The 17,701-nt window shown below is 39.8% G+C and overlaps 1 protein-coding gene across 2 annotated transcripts; it reads left to right on the top strand.

Annotated features, from left to right (window-relative positions):
* The first annotated feature begins 7,403 nt into the window (after positions 1 to 7,403).
* Positions 7,404 to 17,539, top strand: plscr3b (phospholipid scramblase 3b). 2 transcript variants are annotated; one of them, XM_065950233.1, is made up of 8 exons: positions 7,404 to 7,563; positions 8,157 to 8,245; positions 12,090 to 12,385; positions 12,916 to 12,958; positions 13,155 to 13,375; positions 14,437 to 14,598; positions 15,282 to 15,443; positions 15,570 to 17,539. In XM_065950233.1, the coding sequence occupies exons 2-8, from the start codon at positions 8,233 to 8,235 to the stop codon at positions 15,627 to 15,629; spliced, it is 957 nt and encodes a 318-aa protein (XP_065806305.1). In that variant the 5' UTR covers positions 7,404 to 7,563; positions 8,157 to 8,232; the 3' UTR covers positions 15,630 to 17,539. The 2 variants fall into 2 exon arrangements, with proteins under 2 accessions (XP_065806305.1, XP_020484827.1); XM_020629171.3 differs by lacking the exons at positions 7,404 to 7,563; positions 8,157 to 8,245 and adding an exon at positions 11,722 to 11,881.
* The last annotated feature ends 162 nt before the right edge of the window (positions 17,540 to 17,701 follow it).

Here is a 17,701-nt window from a genome sequence, read left to right as displayed (position 1 = left end):
TTGTTTAGAGGTTTGTCATGATGCTAGGTGGGCAGCTCGTCTGATTTCTATTGTATTTTTGTCTGAGTTTGCATTTTTCTTTTGGTCGTCAGTGATGATCACTGAACTTAAAATGTAGAGATACTCTAGAGTAAGTGATCTTTGAGTTTATCTAATCTGTCTAAATTGATTGTTAAGCATCTAAACTGCTGCATTTCAAATTGCACACAGACAATTCTTTGGGCAGTGCACTTTAAAAAAAAAAAAAAAAGAAGAAAAAAAAAACCCTATTACCATTCCCGGTGCGTTAACGGATGGTACTTCTCAGAAGTAGAGCTGCGGCTAATTAAATCTGAACTTGGTTAGCATGTCGCTGTATACTTTCATGATTGAGCGCTTAATGTTTCTGCCTGTCTGGCTTGTTTAATCAATCATTGATAGCCATTTTGTTTTTACCATGAACAACATTTACATTGTTTATTTTTGTTTCATGTGTTTTTTGTTTTCCATGTTCATCTTAAATGAGGGGGTAATGTTGCTGTAAGACTTGAGGTTCAGCAGTGCTTTACACGATCACAGTGGCTCTGAGGCTTGTTTATGAATGGTTGTACAAAAAAGTATTTGTTTTTCTGTTTCATGTAAACGTTTATTTCTTAGCTTTCTGAGAGGCGGGATTAGAGATGCGCCTGCATAAGAGAATGGACGTAAGATTGTCTCACCTTGAGAACAAAGTTTGTAGTGTACAGAAAAGAAGTTGAAACCGTGTAGGTTTGCGGCATTTGTTTATGTTGTTTGGTTTTACCATGTGCTTTTTCTTTTTTTTTTTTTTTTTTGTTGGTGGGAGTGTCGGTAAGTCTCCAGTAGCAGTTGCACTCTCTCTATGACTTTAATTCTGTGTACATATCTTGTTCTTTGACAACTGTACATATGTGAAAGTGAAGAGAGAAAATACCCGAGCAAAATCTATATTTTCTGCAGTCTGATATTGTTTTCTTTAACTGTAGCTTGAAAAATAAAAGTCTTTGGGAACATAACAAGTGTAGATAGACCCAATTAATTTTGTAGAAAGAAAAAAAACAACAACCCACAAACATTTATTTTGTAACCTTTATTGAAAACTTTGCACACAGCAAGTGCTTGTCATGTTTATCTTCCACCACTAGAGGGAGTTGGTCAACAGGCATCTCACTTGTTAGCGGCAGTGAGTTAAATATGAGTTCATGAATAAATATAATGAACATGAAACAAGGATTAACACTGAGGAAATGTGTAGTATTCAGTTGTTGTCTTGTTATCTATTCTCTGAATTCTTCCCAGTCTACGTCCGGTTCATCCTGGAACAACAAAAACACAAATGCTCAGTTTTTCATTTGTCACCATAACTACTTAGCCTTTAGTTCTCATTCACTCTGTACTGTTACACTACTCTTTTAGAGCGATATGTTTAGATTATAATAATTGATTTGCTTAGGAACAGGTTTTAGAAGGGTACATTTCTCCAAGAAATGTTTAAACAGTGTTAATCAGCACTTCAAAGTGGCAGTATAGCCTCTAATTTAGCTTAATCAGCAGTTTTCACACAAGATTTCCTCTTAAAGCTCACCTTTCGGTTTCGGGAACTGGACATTTGAAAGCTGCCGATGGAGTCCAGTGGAGCAACCTTCCTCCTGCAGACAAGGCGAAGGGGGAAAGAAACCTGGCGTCATTTGGATGAAGGGTTACTTTTGATGCAGTATGCACACTTCTCCATCACACTGTATTAACTTTGGATCACACATTTCATCATTAGAATCAAAAATGTAAACTTTGTATTTCATTTTTGAACTCAAAAGCAGCAACATAAACATCTTAAAAATAAGAAGAACAGATTTTAACTTGAATAACACTTCTGTCAAATTCACATCTATATTAAATTTGTTTTTGTTTTTTTTACATACTTCATAAATCCCTTAGACCAACATCCATATCGTGACTCGTACCGGGACTTGAACTGGTGACCATACGGTTCCCAACCTAAGTCCCTACAGACTCATCCACTGCTGCCTCCATGTGCCTTCAGATCTGCTTGACACAAGCTTTCCATCATTCGGGCCTCACCTCTTTTCATTTGCCTTGCGGTTGTACTGGTATTGGTGGATCTGACGCTGGGTAAAGTTTTCTGTTGGGGCCACGAAAGTCTCTGACCGAGACTTATGGACGTCCAAATCCCTGCTCATTTCCCCAGCATCACCCACAGAGAGGTCTCCCTCGTCTGAGCGATGAGGCAGGCGAGGGAACAGGTCATGGTCCAGCCAGTTCACTTCCTGATAAGGATAATCCGATTGTAAAACGTCGGACGCGCACAAAATGCTTAAAATACCTGCAGAGGATCTTTTCAGTGAGTTGAAAGGATGTATAGATGCCTACCCTTTTGTTTCTGCTTGGCAAAGCAGCAGCAGAAATTTCCTCCAGCAAAACATAAAGAGTCAGGAAAGGTAGCACACATCTGGATGAAAGCATCTGCAAAGAAAAGAAGGGTCAGTGAAAGCAACACAAGACAGTATAGATTATAGACATACACCATGCTTACCTTGAATCTTTTTCTGTTTTACAGGCCGGTTCAAAGGTTGGACCTCTTCTGATCTGTTGACCACTGTGCAGGGTAGTATATGTACCCATGCATATAGGGTGGGTTTATATCATGGGCTGGTACCAGGGGCTGTTTAGGCTGAGTGTGTGTGGGTGTGTGTGTGTGTGTGTGTGTGTGGGTGTGTGTGTGTTTGAAGGTGTGTGTGTGTTTTTGTGTGTTGGAGCATTTGTGGTCTCAGACATGCCAATTACATCTTCTGCCCTGTCTCCACACACACACACACACACACACACACGTACACATACACCCCCCCCCCCCCCCCCATTCTCTTTGCCGCCCGATTTGAGGAGAATTGGAAGTGAGATAAGGTCATTGTTGTTGTAGCTTCTGTTTACAGGCTTGCATTGGGGTGGTGCTGTACATGATTTGCAGGAAGCTGCCCCCATGACCATGTCTTTAATATCTTCTTATATGAGTTATAGGAAGTTTGACAATTTGGCTCGACAATGTTGCTCATATCATTATTTAAAAAGAAACATTGGTTGTCTGTGGAAACGCAAGCAAGTTCAGGGTTTACCGTATCAAACTGTACTGACCCAAACCAGAGTGCTTGGTGGAAACGAGGCTTTTGGTACGGTACGGTAACACTTTATTGTCCCCTCTGGGCAATTTGTCTTGGACTCAAAGTGCCAAACATTCAGCTGCTTCCACTAGAATCAATAAATAAAAACAATACAAAAACACATCCACATGTATTCAGAACGCAGGCGCATACCAATGCAAAACAAAACAAAACAACATACAGTATATTGTACATTACCCATATTGCACAAGAGCTGCAAAACCACAGCATGAGAGACAAGGTAGCAAAGGTTAGAAAATATATAAACATCACCATGATGCTGTTGCACAACCCACACATCACAGCTTTTAAACATTCTTGCCTCTCCTCAAACTATTTTTACTATCTGCCAGTGCTTTCAAAAAGATGCAACCTTTTCGTTTTATTTTGCATCATTCAGCTGATGGCTCATCTTTTTCTGAAAACATGCAATAACATTTTTACTGACGTAGTAGATCTTTTCCAAACTTTGAGATAAAATAGATATTATTAACAACCTAATGAAACATTAAACTCAAAAGAACGTGACCATTTGACATTTATGTTTCATTAATCATTCAAAATGGACTGAGACACTGAATTCAATTGCTGGATGAGTTATGACAATAATCGTTCTCTCACTAACTGAGTGTGTTTTGACAGATGGAAGTGCAGAGACAGAGGGATCGCAGATAGTATCAGAAACCCAGTGTGTGTGGTAATCTGAGAAACTTGATCACTCTGCTTCGCCCTACTACACCCACAGATTGCCATCCAATCCAGACCACACACAGCAGTCTCCACTTCACTCCTCCACCCTGCCGGCCTGCTGCTGAAATAAAACAGAGCGGAGACAGTGTAGCAGGGATGGATGGAGAGATTGGCAGAGGATGGGGTGGGCAGGGGGTCTGCTCTGAGAGTATGCACATTCAGACACGTTTTCACTTTTCCTCCTTTCCCGCCCTGTCCTAATTATTTCTATTCTGGGACTTTGAGGCCCACCAAACAGAGCTGCTGATAGATCAGACGTGTATAAATAAACCAAGGCAAGGCTGGCTTTATGTGAGCAGAGACAGAGGCCAGATAGGCTGCACTGATTAGCTTCATTATCAGAGACAGGCCTCATTAGGAGCCTCGGCTGGGCGCGTGTTTGTTTGTGTGTGTGTGTGTGTGTGTGTGTGTGTGTGTGTGTGTGTGTGTGTGTTTCGTCTTACTGTAATACACATAATTTATATCATACTTTGAAATGGTCATTTTGTATTTAGTTAGGATTAAGTTCAGAGTTCTGGCTACAGTATTAGGTTCAGGTTTAAGAAAAAGGTTATGTGAATCCCAGTTTGAGAAAAAGATTACTCAAAGTGTCATTAAAATGATATTATGTAAAAAGTGGAGGGTATGTGAAGTAGAATTTCTTGGCAATAAAATGTCCCTTAAGTAGTAGAGTTTGTGATGTGTTTTTAAACTGTATTAAATTGTGTATTACATTTACTGAACAATAAAGTATGCTCTTTAAACATTCATCCCAGGTCTCATCTATTAGCCCCTCATGTCGAATGTGATAACCTTAACTCTGGTGTAGGACCTGATAAAATCGAGTAGGAACCCCAGGTTTAACAGGATCAAATGCATTTATTTCATCCATAGACTCATGTTTGATCAGGATTTCAAAGTTAGGCAAATGCTTGTTAGTATAGTTTTTTGACATGACAATATCGTCCATTGATTGTGTTGTAAATCTCAGATTTTATATTACTGTCTGTTTCAAATAGGCCTAACCAATTAAACATTCTTACAGCTTTCATGAAAGTTTGTGCTTTAAAAATACTAGTAGCTTTCTTGTCGAAATATTTATTAAAAACAGCAACACTCAGGGTTGAGTAAATAGTTAGCTTAGCCTAGCCTAGCATAAATAGTGGAAACAGGTGAAAATGTTTAGCCCTGCTCTCTCCAAAGATAACAAACCTCCTTCTATCATGTCTTAAGCACAAGAAGTAACATGTGTTTCATATTTAATTGAAAGTGTAAAAACCTGAAGTTGTGGTTTTATGTGTTGAGGCTAAGTAGCCTACCAAAGAATTGGAAAGTAAGTTTAAATGTCAAGCTATTACTCTAACTGTTTTGTCGTCATCTTTTGAGGCATTATTTTACATTTTTTGGTATAAATAGCAATACTTAGTACGCTAATTGATTTGCACATTCTCAATATAGCCTAACTTTAGTATAGTCTACTTAAATGATGATTTTGTTTCATTTTACAGGTTTACTATATATTAAACAAGTATTTTTATTGTAATGCAAAAAGGAATAATGAGTAAGCACGACAGGCTGAGAGTTCTACATTTAATCCCAATACACTGCAGTATTTAAGCAAACTATGTACTGGTTTTTAGGAGTATTTGCTGCACAATAAAGGTTAAAGGTTTAAGGAGTTTGAATACAGTTATTGAGGGATCCAAGAATGAAGTATTTAGTGTATGTCTGTGTGACCCACCTTTTTCTGTCTGTGTGTATTGCCTTGATTCAATTGTTTATGGCCTAATGTTTCTTCTTCTGTGTCCTGTGTGTGTGTGTGTGTGTGTGTGTGTGTGTGTGTGTGTGTGTGTGTGTGTGTGTGTGTGTGTGTGTGTGTGTGTGTGTGTGTGTGTGTGTGTTTGTGTGTGTTTGTGTGTGTGCTGTGTGCCTAAATGTCTCCTCTCACACCCCGCCCTGGTCCAGTGCCCTATAAGTAACTGTGTTGGAGCAGGTGCCAAATATAGATCCCGGCAGAGACTGTTCCCTTCACATTATGAGCAATGTTAGAAAGGATTAACACGGGAACAGTACCAAATGATTGAAATCGTTTGAAAATGGAATGCCAAATTGCTATTTGTGTTTGTTTTGTTCAGAGAATCACTAACAGACGAATGAAATGAACTGAAGATATCAAAATTCCCAGGTCTGTTACACAGAAGGGTAACATTTTAATTTCCCATATAAAAGGAAAGTGCAGACGAAGCTGCTTTTTTTCCATCCACAACTTTCATACAGTTCAACAGAATATTTGTGAAAATCGGCAAAAGAAATCATTAGAATCATCAGAATGATTATAACGTTACAAGTTGGAAGTTTAAGATTAATTTACAAAGCATCAGTTTATATAATGACGTGTTGTTTTATATTGATCTTCAACATGAGCTGTAACATGAAATGCTGCACTCCCAATTAATATCGCTCTCTCTCTCTCTCTCTCTCTCTCTCTCTATATATATATATACATATAGACATATATATGCATATCGGCTCTCATATGAAAGACTCAGCTCTTTCACGAACACCTACATGCTTTATGTGTTTATTAGAATGTTAATGATGATGATATTGATGATGAAGCTGTTTATGTTGTTTTGTTCAAGTGTGTGTGTGTCTGTGTATGTGTGTGTGTGTGTGTGTGTGTGTATCTGTGTGTGTGTGTGTGTGTGTGTGTGTGTGTGTGTGTGTGTGTGTGTGTATGTGTATGTATGTATGTATGTGTATTGGCCACTAGGAGGCAGAAGAGCTTATTTCATTATTTCACCTCGATGTAGCCTAGGTTTATTTTTATTTTTTTAATATGGCTTTCATTTAATTTTAGATTATTTGAGTTTGTTTACTTTTATTTAGTTGGAGTCAATAGTGGAAAGTAACTCGGTAAATTTAGGAAGAGGTTACTATAGCAGAGAATACTGTAGGCTACTTTAAATACTTAATTGTTTTCATGCTGCCTTACTTATAGGCTACTAATATCTTAAGCATTTATGCTTTTTTATGAATGAGAGAAAAACATAAAATATATTAGTCAAAAATACTAAAAAAAAAAAGAGGTTTCAATTCTTTTGATATTTTAATTGGCATCTGCAGATAAAATAGAAAAAATAAAATGAGTGACCAGTAGATTAAAACAATCTAAACCAATACAAACAACATTTCTTAAAACTGACTTCTCATGTCATGTTGTCATGTGGTCTTGTGGTAGATGGACAGATTGCGTGTGACCGTCACAGACGAGGTCTTGGCGCTCTCTGGTGGTTGTTGCTAGGCGACCAGCCCTTCCCTCTGCCCCTGATAAAAAATAGTCATTTTTACATAAAAGCAAATCCTACATGTGCCCGTCAGATAACCCCCTCAGTGAAAACAGAGCCAACAAAGGCGCCCATTAAATTAGAAAGTGTTTGTGTGTGACGGCTTCACACGGTGGCCTCTACGTAAAGGGGAGGAGGAAGTTCAAGTGGGGAGGAGTGACATACACAGAGCAGCAACGAGGAGCAGGTTTGGAAGAAGACGACAAAAAGCGTCTGTTTGTGCTCCGAGGGTTAGGCTTTTTTTGTTTCCTTTTTCACATCATTAAGCTCAATACACTTTTCTAGTAGGAGCCGAGGAGACAACAGCGACCAGAGAGGTGAGATTTAAAAGTCACTTAACAGGCACATTCTTGTTAATATGAGGCGACTAAGGAGGCTTTAGTTTTGTCTATTTTTATCCGACCTTTACCAGACACATGGAAGCATGTGGTGGACACTTTCAAAACTCATTTTTTTAATGACTTTTTATGAGCTTCACACACCAATCTTAAGTCATCTATTCATTTATATTGGTTGTGCTTAAAACAGTAAAGCATAAAAAGCCGCAGAGGATATTACTGGTAAAGGTCCAGTGGAAAAATATAGGACCATCCCTTCTTCCTCTGCTGAAAAATGCCACACCCACTTAAATCCATCTCAGCTCTCAAACATGCAGCATCAAGAACAAAATATGCCATTGCTTGTCCTTGAGTCTCTTCTGTATTATCTGATTTGTTTAATGAAGTCACTGGACTTTTAATGTTGTGGTCATAAACGTATAAAACCTTTGTGTGCAAACAAGATTGTGATTGTGATTATGGGACAATGTGAGTTATTTAATACGGTGATTTCCCTAACCCACTCCCTCTGCTTTGTTTTTAATCACCCCCCACCCCCTCTCCTTCCCTCCTATTCCTCCTGTTTCCCATAGAGACCAGGGTAGTGAACCAGGAAGTGAGAGTTCTTTTTACTCAGCATCCGGAAAAGCTTCAGATATTTCCTTTGAAATGTCCGCTCCTGGTAAGTTAAGAAACTTTGCAGCGTGGAAAGTGAAAAACGAACTAGATTTGTGTCTTATTTCAACTCTGTAGTTTGGCTTTTAAGTGGGAAAATAAGAGATTCTTTTTAAAAAAAAAATTATCCCTGCCTTTCCTAGAGGTTTGCTTCTTCTTCTTCTTGCATGAAATTGGTCGAGGAAACACGTCTGATTTAGGCTCACAGGTCCAGCATGAGGCTCCTCCTTCAGGATGGAAAAAGAGCAGTTAAGGAGGTGAAAGGTGCCGTTGTGTTGGCACGGTTGCGTGTGGACGGGAGGGAAGCTTTTCCAGCAAACGTGCTGGTTTTAAAATTCTCTGTTTTGTTTCCTGCAAGTCGAGGAAGGAATGTGGAAAAAGGCGGAGCAACATGAAGCCTTTTGTAGAACAAAATACCCACGTCCTCTCTTGACATCTGGCTCTTGTTGAAAAGCAGAAGTGGCTTCTGCATTTGTGGTTTCACGACATAAAGTCAGCTCTCAATATGAAATGGTCCTCTAGATGGACTGTCCTGCCATGCAAACAAAAACCAGTTTAGTAACTTTATGAAACAATTGAGACGCTATCTTTTTGCACAATGCATCTGTAAAGTATGTTGATTTTAATAAACATACTCGTGGAAACAGTTGTGAGCTCTCAGGTCAGCAGGAAACAAACTGAATAACAATCCTTTCAGTTTGATTCTTAGTGGTCTGGAAAACCTCTAAAGGAGGGTCTCTGCTCTGGTGAAAAACCCTATTGTAGTGTTTTAGAGGTGGGATGTGGTGCAAGAAGGTTAGTTAATATGAAGTGTTTGTCTATTGTTTACTCTAACCGGTTACACAGAAAAACAAAGCGTTGTAGTATCTCTTCCAGCCGTATTGTTTTCACTTTATTTTGAGACTTAAGGAATTTACAATTCTATGAAATCAGAAAACTCTTGCGAGATGCTAAATCCAGGAAGTGATACACGGATTATCAATGTTGTAGTTCGTTCATATATTGCCTGAACTAATCAATGAATGGATCATTTGTTGCGTTATAATTCCAATTAGAGATCAAGACTTTAATCCTGACAAGTCTTCTTACACAAGATCAAACACAGAATGATCTTTTTTTTTTTATTTGAACTGAATTAAAAAGCGGTGAAATATGCACACAATCTGTTTACCCAAAAACCAGTCAAACGGCACAGTGGACACCGCCTTCGACTGAAAATAGATAATCAGCAGTATCATTGGAAACTTACAGTGTCCCTCCCCCCTAACTATGGATAACACGTATCTTTCATAAAAGCCATGTTCATTGTTTGACCTGGGCTGTAAACATGTTCATTTCGGCTTTTTGAATGGGTGTGTAGTGTGTACGTGACTTCTGCTGCCAGACTCAAGCTGCAGGGTTTTGCATAGGCTCATTCACATCACCATCATTGCCTCTTGGTGGGATTACATTACACATGCCTATTAGATTGTGGAAAATAAAGACGTTTGGCAGATAAGCCACACAAGAACAAGTATGATCTGATAGACAAGACTAGAGAAACAGGACCATTTGTTTGATTGAAATCCTTTGAAAACACACTGACGGTAATCCTCATTTGCAATGGTGCTACCGCTGAAGTACGGACGACGTTAGAGAAGAGGCAGGAGTCAAATGAAATAGAGGGCTAGCGAGAATTGAACAGGAAAATTCATGGAATAAAAAGGCAAAAATATACAATAAAAATTGTAAAAATGACAAAGGTAAGAACAAATAAAAAAATTTTTAAAATCAAAACAGCTCAAATCAACCAATAACGATTTGTAAACAAAACAGGAAGTAGCTGTCAGCTGTGGTTGGTGAGCTATACTATGAAGCAAGTTTTAACATATCTTGGAGTTTCCAAGGGTGCATTCACATAAAAGGGGCGGGGTTAGCTTCATACACCCTTTCACAATCATGACTGAGTCTGCCGTCAGCCGATCATCATGTCCAACAAACTATTAATAGTATAAAGACATTTAAGACAAACAGGCCGCCAAAGACTAAAGATACACCTCTGCAGGAAGGTCAACTGGCAGATAAATGAAAAATCAGTGAGTATTAATGTGCAAACTACGGATTATTATATTTTTTTCCCGTTGTTAGTTCACCTTAGAACTGATTATAATAACTCCTGTTTTTTTTCCCTTAACTGAATGTGTTGCTCTGACTCTTTCATGTGGCGAGTATAACAGTTTGAGAAGTTATATTTCAGCTGCAGCTGCAGAGCGGCATGGAGACACTAAACATTCATATGGAGATATAATTCAGAGCCAGAGAGAGGGCTATTCAATGAAGGCTATTTGTAATTTGACATCTTAGAAACACAACTAAAAGGCTCCGGTGCTTTATTTAATCTCTGCTGAAGGATGATCATCAATAATAATGAACTTAACGGACTATCATTTTATTATACGGGATACATGAAGCGTTTGTCGGTCTCTCTCCCTCCTCTCGATCAGCTCCGGGAGCTCCACGATCAAAAGATCTGATCAGTCAGTGGGTGGAGGTTTTCACAGGTTGATCTCTTATCTCGAACATAACCCGCTCCGGATCATTCTGCAATCCTTGTTTCGTAGTACTGGCCCCAGGTGTTACTTTAGCCTTTATATTGTATTAGTTGGGTTTTAAAAATAAGAGGACATAGAGAATGTTCTTTTGCATACTTTGAAATCTGTCAGAAATATGAATCTGGTTTAAATGTCTAAGCTGCCCTCTCTCTGGTTGACATTCAGTGTTGACTCTATGACACATGAACCTGGGTAAACACATGACAGTCAGCAATTCCACTTTATTCAACACAGACATCCTCAGGCACGCCTTTTCTTTGTCACACATACCGGTACTTCTTTGTCATTGCCAACTGAGCTCTCTCTCAGTGATCCATGTCATGTAATTGGCTGTTTCAAAACTGATTGAAATATTGCCTATGAAGAGAGTGATTCAGTGTTCTGTAATTGCTTTAAACTCTGTTAAAGCAAACATACAGTCTGTCATTCACTTCATAAAGGCTTGATTTAAAGAAGCTTCTGTTATTAGAAACAAATGTGAACCCTTCATTGTCATTAGAGCAGAGTGATCATAGGCTGTGGCACTGGGTTTATTTCAGTGAGGAGAAAAGACAAGAACCCCGTTCATGTGATCATGTTTAAATGAACAACATGAGGAATCTGGGCAAATCTTAACTACGGGTTGTATTTACAGTCTTCAGCTGTTCAACTCAAGCTCAAAACAAAGACTTTAATCCAGTAATGAAACTGTTTTTCTGCTTGTGTTTTTGTTTGGTAAACCACTCTTTAGAGGGTGTTAAACCATAAAATCACAACAACAAAGAAATAGCTGTCACTATAAAACAAAGTCCAGTCACCTTTGGTTATGCCCGCCCCTCTTCATGCTCTCAGCCTGGTTTGTAGCTTGGCTAATAAGTAGCTTATTGGCTCTGCTGACCCCACAGGTAAAGGAGGATGATCGACAGGAAACACAGGCACACACATGAGCACTGCCATTATCCACACACACACATACACTGACAGATCTCTCGGTCTTAGTCCCAGCGGTGACCTGAATGCTTGTTGCTATTGCATTTTCTTTTTGGTCTACTTTGCAAGGGCAGAACTTTTTAGTGAGTTTTAAGTATTTATTACGTTGGCTTATGTTTGATTTTCCTTTATTATGACTTCTTTTTTTTTTTAACTTTTTAACTCTGTTTTGTAATTCTTTGTGTCTTTTGTGTCAAAAATGTCTGTTGCTTTATTTGATGAGTCTTCATGAAAAATACATCTGTAGACAACCTTTTTAAAAAAAATAATATTATGTTTTTTCTTCTTCAGGCTATCCAGGCGGTCCGCACCAGCCACCCTATCCCATGACTCAACCCGGCGGTCACTCCGTAGCGCCTTATCCCTCTGCTCCAGGGTATGGCAACCCCCATCAAGCCCCTCCACCGGGCTTCATGGACTACAATTCAGGCCCGCCTCCTGTCATGTACCAGCCCAGTCAGGTGGGCCCAGGACCAGTTCCAGGACCGCAGTATGGGGGCCCTCCTGGAGGGATCTCCCCTGCCCCTGTTGGTGTACCGGCTGCGGTTGCTGTCGGGGTGCCACCGGGCCTGGAGTACCTGACACAGGTAGGACGAAGCAATCGAAGATATGGAAAACTGCTTTAGCACATTGAATTTGAACAAGATCAGGTGATTTCCACCAGTGTTTGAGTGTCTTTATCTTACCTTAGACGGATTACTCATGCACCACTCCTCCATACGACTTCATTGTTAAAAGAGACACTTGAGATTATAAAAGGCAAACAGGTTAGTGCCCTAAAAAATGTCTGTAAACAGGTTTGTGCTGGCATAGGGGAAATTTACCTCTCACTGCAGACCAATTTCCAACTTTTTTCTCTCTAAAAGAAAGAAAGAATAAATCACTTTGAACAGATCAAATACTATAACTTGATTTTGTGACTCTTATGACACTTGCATGCACTCAGACTAACACGCAGGTAGTGTGGAGTTTGTCTGCGGCTGTATGAAAATATATGTTGTATGTTGTTTTGCATTGAAAACGGAAGTGTCACATCATGTTTGCAGCATTATTCCCTGTTTGCCACAAATTTCTGAACTGTTCTGCCCTCTAACATTGCTTTGTTTTATGGTTTAAGATAGACCAGATCCTCATCCATCAGAAAATAGAACTCCTAGAAGGTAAGTTGTGACATATTTACCATACTTCCCTCTCTGTCAGCAGCAAATAATCAATAGCTGTCAGAATGTTTTTTGTTGCATCCTTGAACTTAAAACCTCTGGACATAAATCCAAACGATAAGATGACATCTATCTGTGGACTTTCTTTCTTATCTAAGAATTGTCCTTTTCTACCTCTATTTCCAACCCCGCCCAGCATTCATCGGATTTGAGACCAACAACCAGTATGAGATTAAAAACAGTCTGGGCCAAAAGATCTACAAAGCCAAAGAGAAGAACGACTGCTGCACCAGGAACTGCTGTGGCTCTCTGCGCAGCTTCGACATGAAGATCAAAGACAACATGGACAGGGAAGTCATCCGTCTCATCCGGCCTTTCCGCTGCGTCTCCTGCTGGTGTCCCTGCTGCTTGCAAGAGGTCTGTATGTGCAAACGAGTCCCCACCGGTCAAAATCACTTCTTAATAAGCTCATATTATATTGACCACCACTCAAAGACAAACATTGTATGAATTCAATAGTTCATTGAGCGCCTAATTGTCTCGAGAATGCAGCGCAATCATAGGGACAAACTCAGATTACTGTGTTACAATGTTTGCCCAAAGTGTGCCAAGATAAGCTGCTCTGTTAATGTTAATATTTAAGCGTGCTGGTTAGCTGAAACGCTTCTGACAAAGAAGAACAAACAGTTTACTGCTTAAAGAGTCGATCATTTTTAAAAGATGCTGGCGCTCAGAAAAAAAACGCTAGGTGGACACGGGTTGATTTTCCAAGAAATAAATCCAGTGTCATTGGATGGGTAAAATCAAGGCCATTCAATGCTAAACTACCTGAGAGCTTTTTTATACTACTTCTGGTAAGCAGCTTATTTTACTGATTAAAAAGCATCACATGCAAAGGAAAAAACAGTTTGGACCGAGTAGCATAAACTTTTGTAGCCTAACCTTTCTCATTAGCTCATGTTTAGACTTTTCTGCCTATTCCCTCTTCAGCTTGTGTTACTGGTGAGTGTTGCTTTGGTGTCTTTGTCCTCCGCTCTGTTCAGTCCGGGGTTTCTTTTAAAGACCATGAATGGCTCTTTGTCCGTCCAATCTATCTCCTGGACTCCCCCGATCCTCTGCCATCCCTCCACCTCTGAGGCCCCTCTCTGTCTGTCTTTGTTTAATCACATCGTTCCCCAGTCTGGCTGAAGAAGGTTCATTTTGGCCCAAACCCAAACAGCTACACTCACATACTGGAGTTCTGTTTACTGGGCTGACAGGACCCATGTGAGATGTATTATCTTTGTTATGTGGTGTCACAATAGAGCAGTCAGAGCCTCACTTATCATTCCAGCAAGGCCCCGCATGACATGCTAACCCCGTGATTTTTTTATTTATTTATAGCTTTCAGTGTCCAGGGAGGCAGCCACATTTTAAGCCCTCTGAGATGACTTACTAATTGTGTGCAGTATGTTAATGTAACTGTATGTGACCTGCAGATGGAGGTCCAGGCACCACCGGGCACCACCGTAGGTTACGTCAAACAGGACTGGCACCCTTTCGTGCCAAAGTTTTCCATCCAGGGACCCAACAAGGAGACCGTGATGAAACTCGAGGGGCCCTGCTTCGCCTGCAACTGCTGTGGAGACGTCAACTTTGAGGTGTGTTTGTGCGTTTTGTTGCCAAGATTTTCGAGTAGAAGGTCCGTACCACTCTCATATCCTTTCATTAAAATACGAAGCTACGGAAAGCAGTCGATTAGCGTAGCTTGGCATAAATACTGGAAACAGTTGGAGACAACTAGTTTGGTCAAAACGTAACAAAATCCATCTCCCAGTCCAGCACATCTAATGCTCACTAATCAACACTTTATATCTTATTTGTTTAATTATTACAGAACATGTTACGATGAAAACAGGGTGGTATTACAGGAGGTTATGACAATGATTCTTTCTTTGCGAGGAGCAGTGACTACATGGAGTCTCTAATCGTTTGCACGGCCACCTCATTTTAATAACAAAACTACAAGAAGACAATGCACCTCTTCAGTAGTGCAGTACGATTTTTGACGTACTTGTTGACTGATTTTGTGATCTTTCAACACAACCAAGCTTCCTATCTCCCTGTTTCCAGTCTTTATGCTAAGCTAAGATTAAAAAAAAAAGAAAAAAGAAACAACTGGTTGCAGCTTTATTCTCGTCCAACAGTTATATTGTGTAAAATCTTCTCATCTGACTCTCATCTGACTCTGCAAGAAAGAGAGGAACCAGAGTTCCTCTTTCTTCCCTCCATCAAATGAACCCCACACATGAAACTCAACATGGATGTTTTTATCACTCTGCAGCTGAAGAGTAAAGACGGTGACACGCCCATCGGTCGCATCAGCAAGCAGTGGAGCGGCCTGTTGAAGGAAGTCTTCACAGACACGGACAACTTTGGCATCCAGTTCCCGATGGACATGGACGTGAAGATGAAAGCCGTGCTGATGGGAGCCTGCTTCCTTATTGTAAGTCCATATTTACAGCCTCTTTCTTTAGATCGGTCCCTGCTTTAAATATCACCAATTTAAATGCTGTCTTACTTGCAGACTAATTCGGGCATGAATTGACGTCTCATTTGTTTTCATCTGCAGGATTTCATGTTCTTTGAGAAGGTCGGGGAGGCCAACCAGCGCAGCACGGTCTTTTCTTAACAGCGTTTCCTCTGAGAGGAAAAAAGTAGTTATGCATTCGTCCTTGAAATTCTTTGTTTGTTCTTTTTATTCTTTCTTCCAGCCGATACTGTGCCATCTTTTTCTCCACACAGACCAATACAAGCAAACTAACTCCTGATTCCAGATGTCTGCCAAGGATTCTTTTTTTAAGATCTATCCAAACTCAGTTACTGACTTTGGGAAACATATAACCATTTTCTTAAAGCACTCCGTACATTTTGTAGACTTGTATTCTGTTTGTATCAAGCCGGTGTACGTCCAGCTGAGATTTAATCCCTGCCAAAGAAAGTCAACCTTAATCACATGTTCTTTTAACCACTGCTGGTGTGGATTTCATATTTACATGTAATGACTGGTTTATGACCCTTGTACTCGCGTTCTATTAAGAAACCAGACTATATCTTGTGTAAGTGCAATACTGTGATATTACTCATTGCCTTGTATTTTTAGCTATGCTACATGTAGCGGCTAGCGGACGCTCTGTATGCCTATCTGTCTGTACCATACTTGGTGTGAAAAATACATATAAGATGGATTACCATGTTTGGTACAGACAACCACGCTGCCTTTAAGATGAATCTATTCATTACCAAATGCCTACTAAGCTTACTTTATACCCAATAACCTCGACTGTTGTCGTGTTAAGTGCTAACCAGGAAATGTTAGCATGCAGTAAGCCATACTAAGTTGGTAGAATTGATCAACCATACACCTGGGTTAGCATGAGATGTTAGCATGCTAGCTTTTAGCTGAAATGATTGCTTTGTCTTAGTACAATCTCCCAGGTGCATTAGCATGGCTTTAAACCTTATAAAACTTGAACACTTGCTTAAGTTAACAGGCTGCCATAATCAAGGTGTGATAATGAAGTTAGAAATGAGTTAGCTAGAGATAAGAGGGAGAATGTTTAATGTCTCATGGTTGAAGTTGTGAGTGTGCGATTTGACACATGGCGACAGTGTGTACCAGAGTGCTCTGTCTCTAACTCTGTGTCTTAGTGTAAATAGTCTGAAAAAGATGCTGCACAGACTGGGCTGCAGGGTAAATGTGCTCATGTTCCCCTCTGTGTTTAGTCGTTTCCATGTTGACTGTCGTCACAGCATCTCCCTCTCCCTCTGTGTGTTTCTCCAGATATTGCTGCCTGTGTTGAACGTGTGCCAGTGTAGTGTAACAGGAGATAGAGAATGTAGGTTAAATGGGAGGAAAAGTCGTGAATGTAGGAAATAAAAAAGGCAGAAGTTGAGGGCAGGAACATGAATCAGCCCTCAGAGTGGTCGGAAAACCCCAGGAGTGACAGTTTTAGAAAACACACTTTCTTTCAGTTCTTTTAAAAGAAAGAGATCTGAATGTGAACTTGTCATGAAAACAATGCTGTCTTAGCTCCTTCAATGGCCGTGAGAATGGGAAAGAAAACACGTTTGTAGATATATCTTAGTGCAGTTGAATGCAAATTTGTGCTCTGTGTTGAATAACCCTTCTTGTAAGATAACATGGGTGTGCCTCATGTGAGGCTTGGATGCCACTCGTGCTCTCAAATCCAGAATGCAGCTCTTTATTACACGCCAGTAACCAAATGTGTCTTAAAGTCTGTGCATACATATACAAACATATCCTATGTAATACATTCTGTACAATCTGACCTCTTTGAAAGAAAGGACCAAAGTACACAATAATTTATGCAATCTGTGTATTTGGTCAGTTTTTATATTTTCTACAGCACTTGCTTTTCTAAAACCAGTTTAAACTGCAGCTAGTAGGATCGTGAGACTCAGTCCCCTGTGGTTCCATTACAACAATTTTTTATCATTTATTTGTTATGTTTTGAGGTTGTGAATCACATGCAGAATGTCAAAATATTAGCTTGAAAAATAAATCACAATGCAAAAGTATTACTGTTTTGTGTTATTCTGCTACTTTGGTGATTGTCCTGGAAAGTTTTGGGAAGGGCCTTGGAAACCTTTAGGTCACAATGTGAAACATCTGGTTCCATTTGAAAAAAAGAGAGTGAAATCCACCCTCTGATTGTCTCATCAAAGTCTACTCTACTCCCC

The sequence above is a fragment of the Labrus bergylta genome, chromosome 22, assembly GCF_963930695.1.
Source record: "Labrus bergylta chromosome 22, fLabBer1.1, whole genome shotgun sequence".
NCBI classification, from domain to species: domain Eukaryota; kingdom Metazoa; phylum Chordata; class Actinopteri; order Labriformes; family Labridae; genus Labrus; species Labrus bergylta.
Note: the sequence above shows the minus strand (reverse complement) of the source record. Positions and strands in the feature narration are given on the sequence as shown.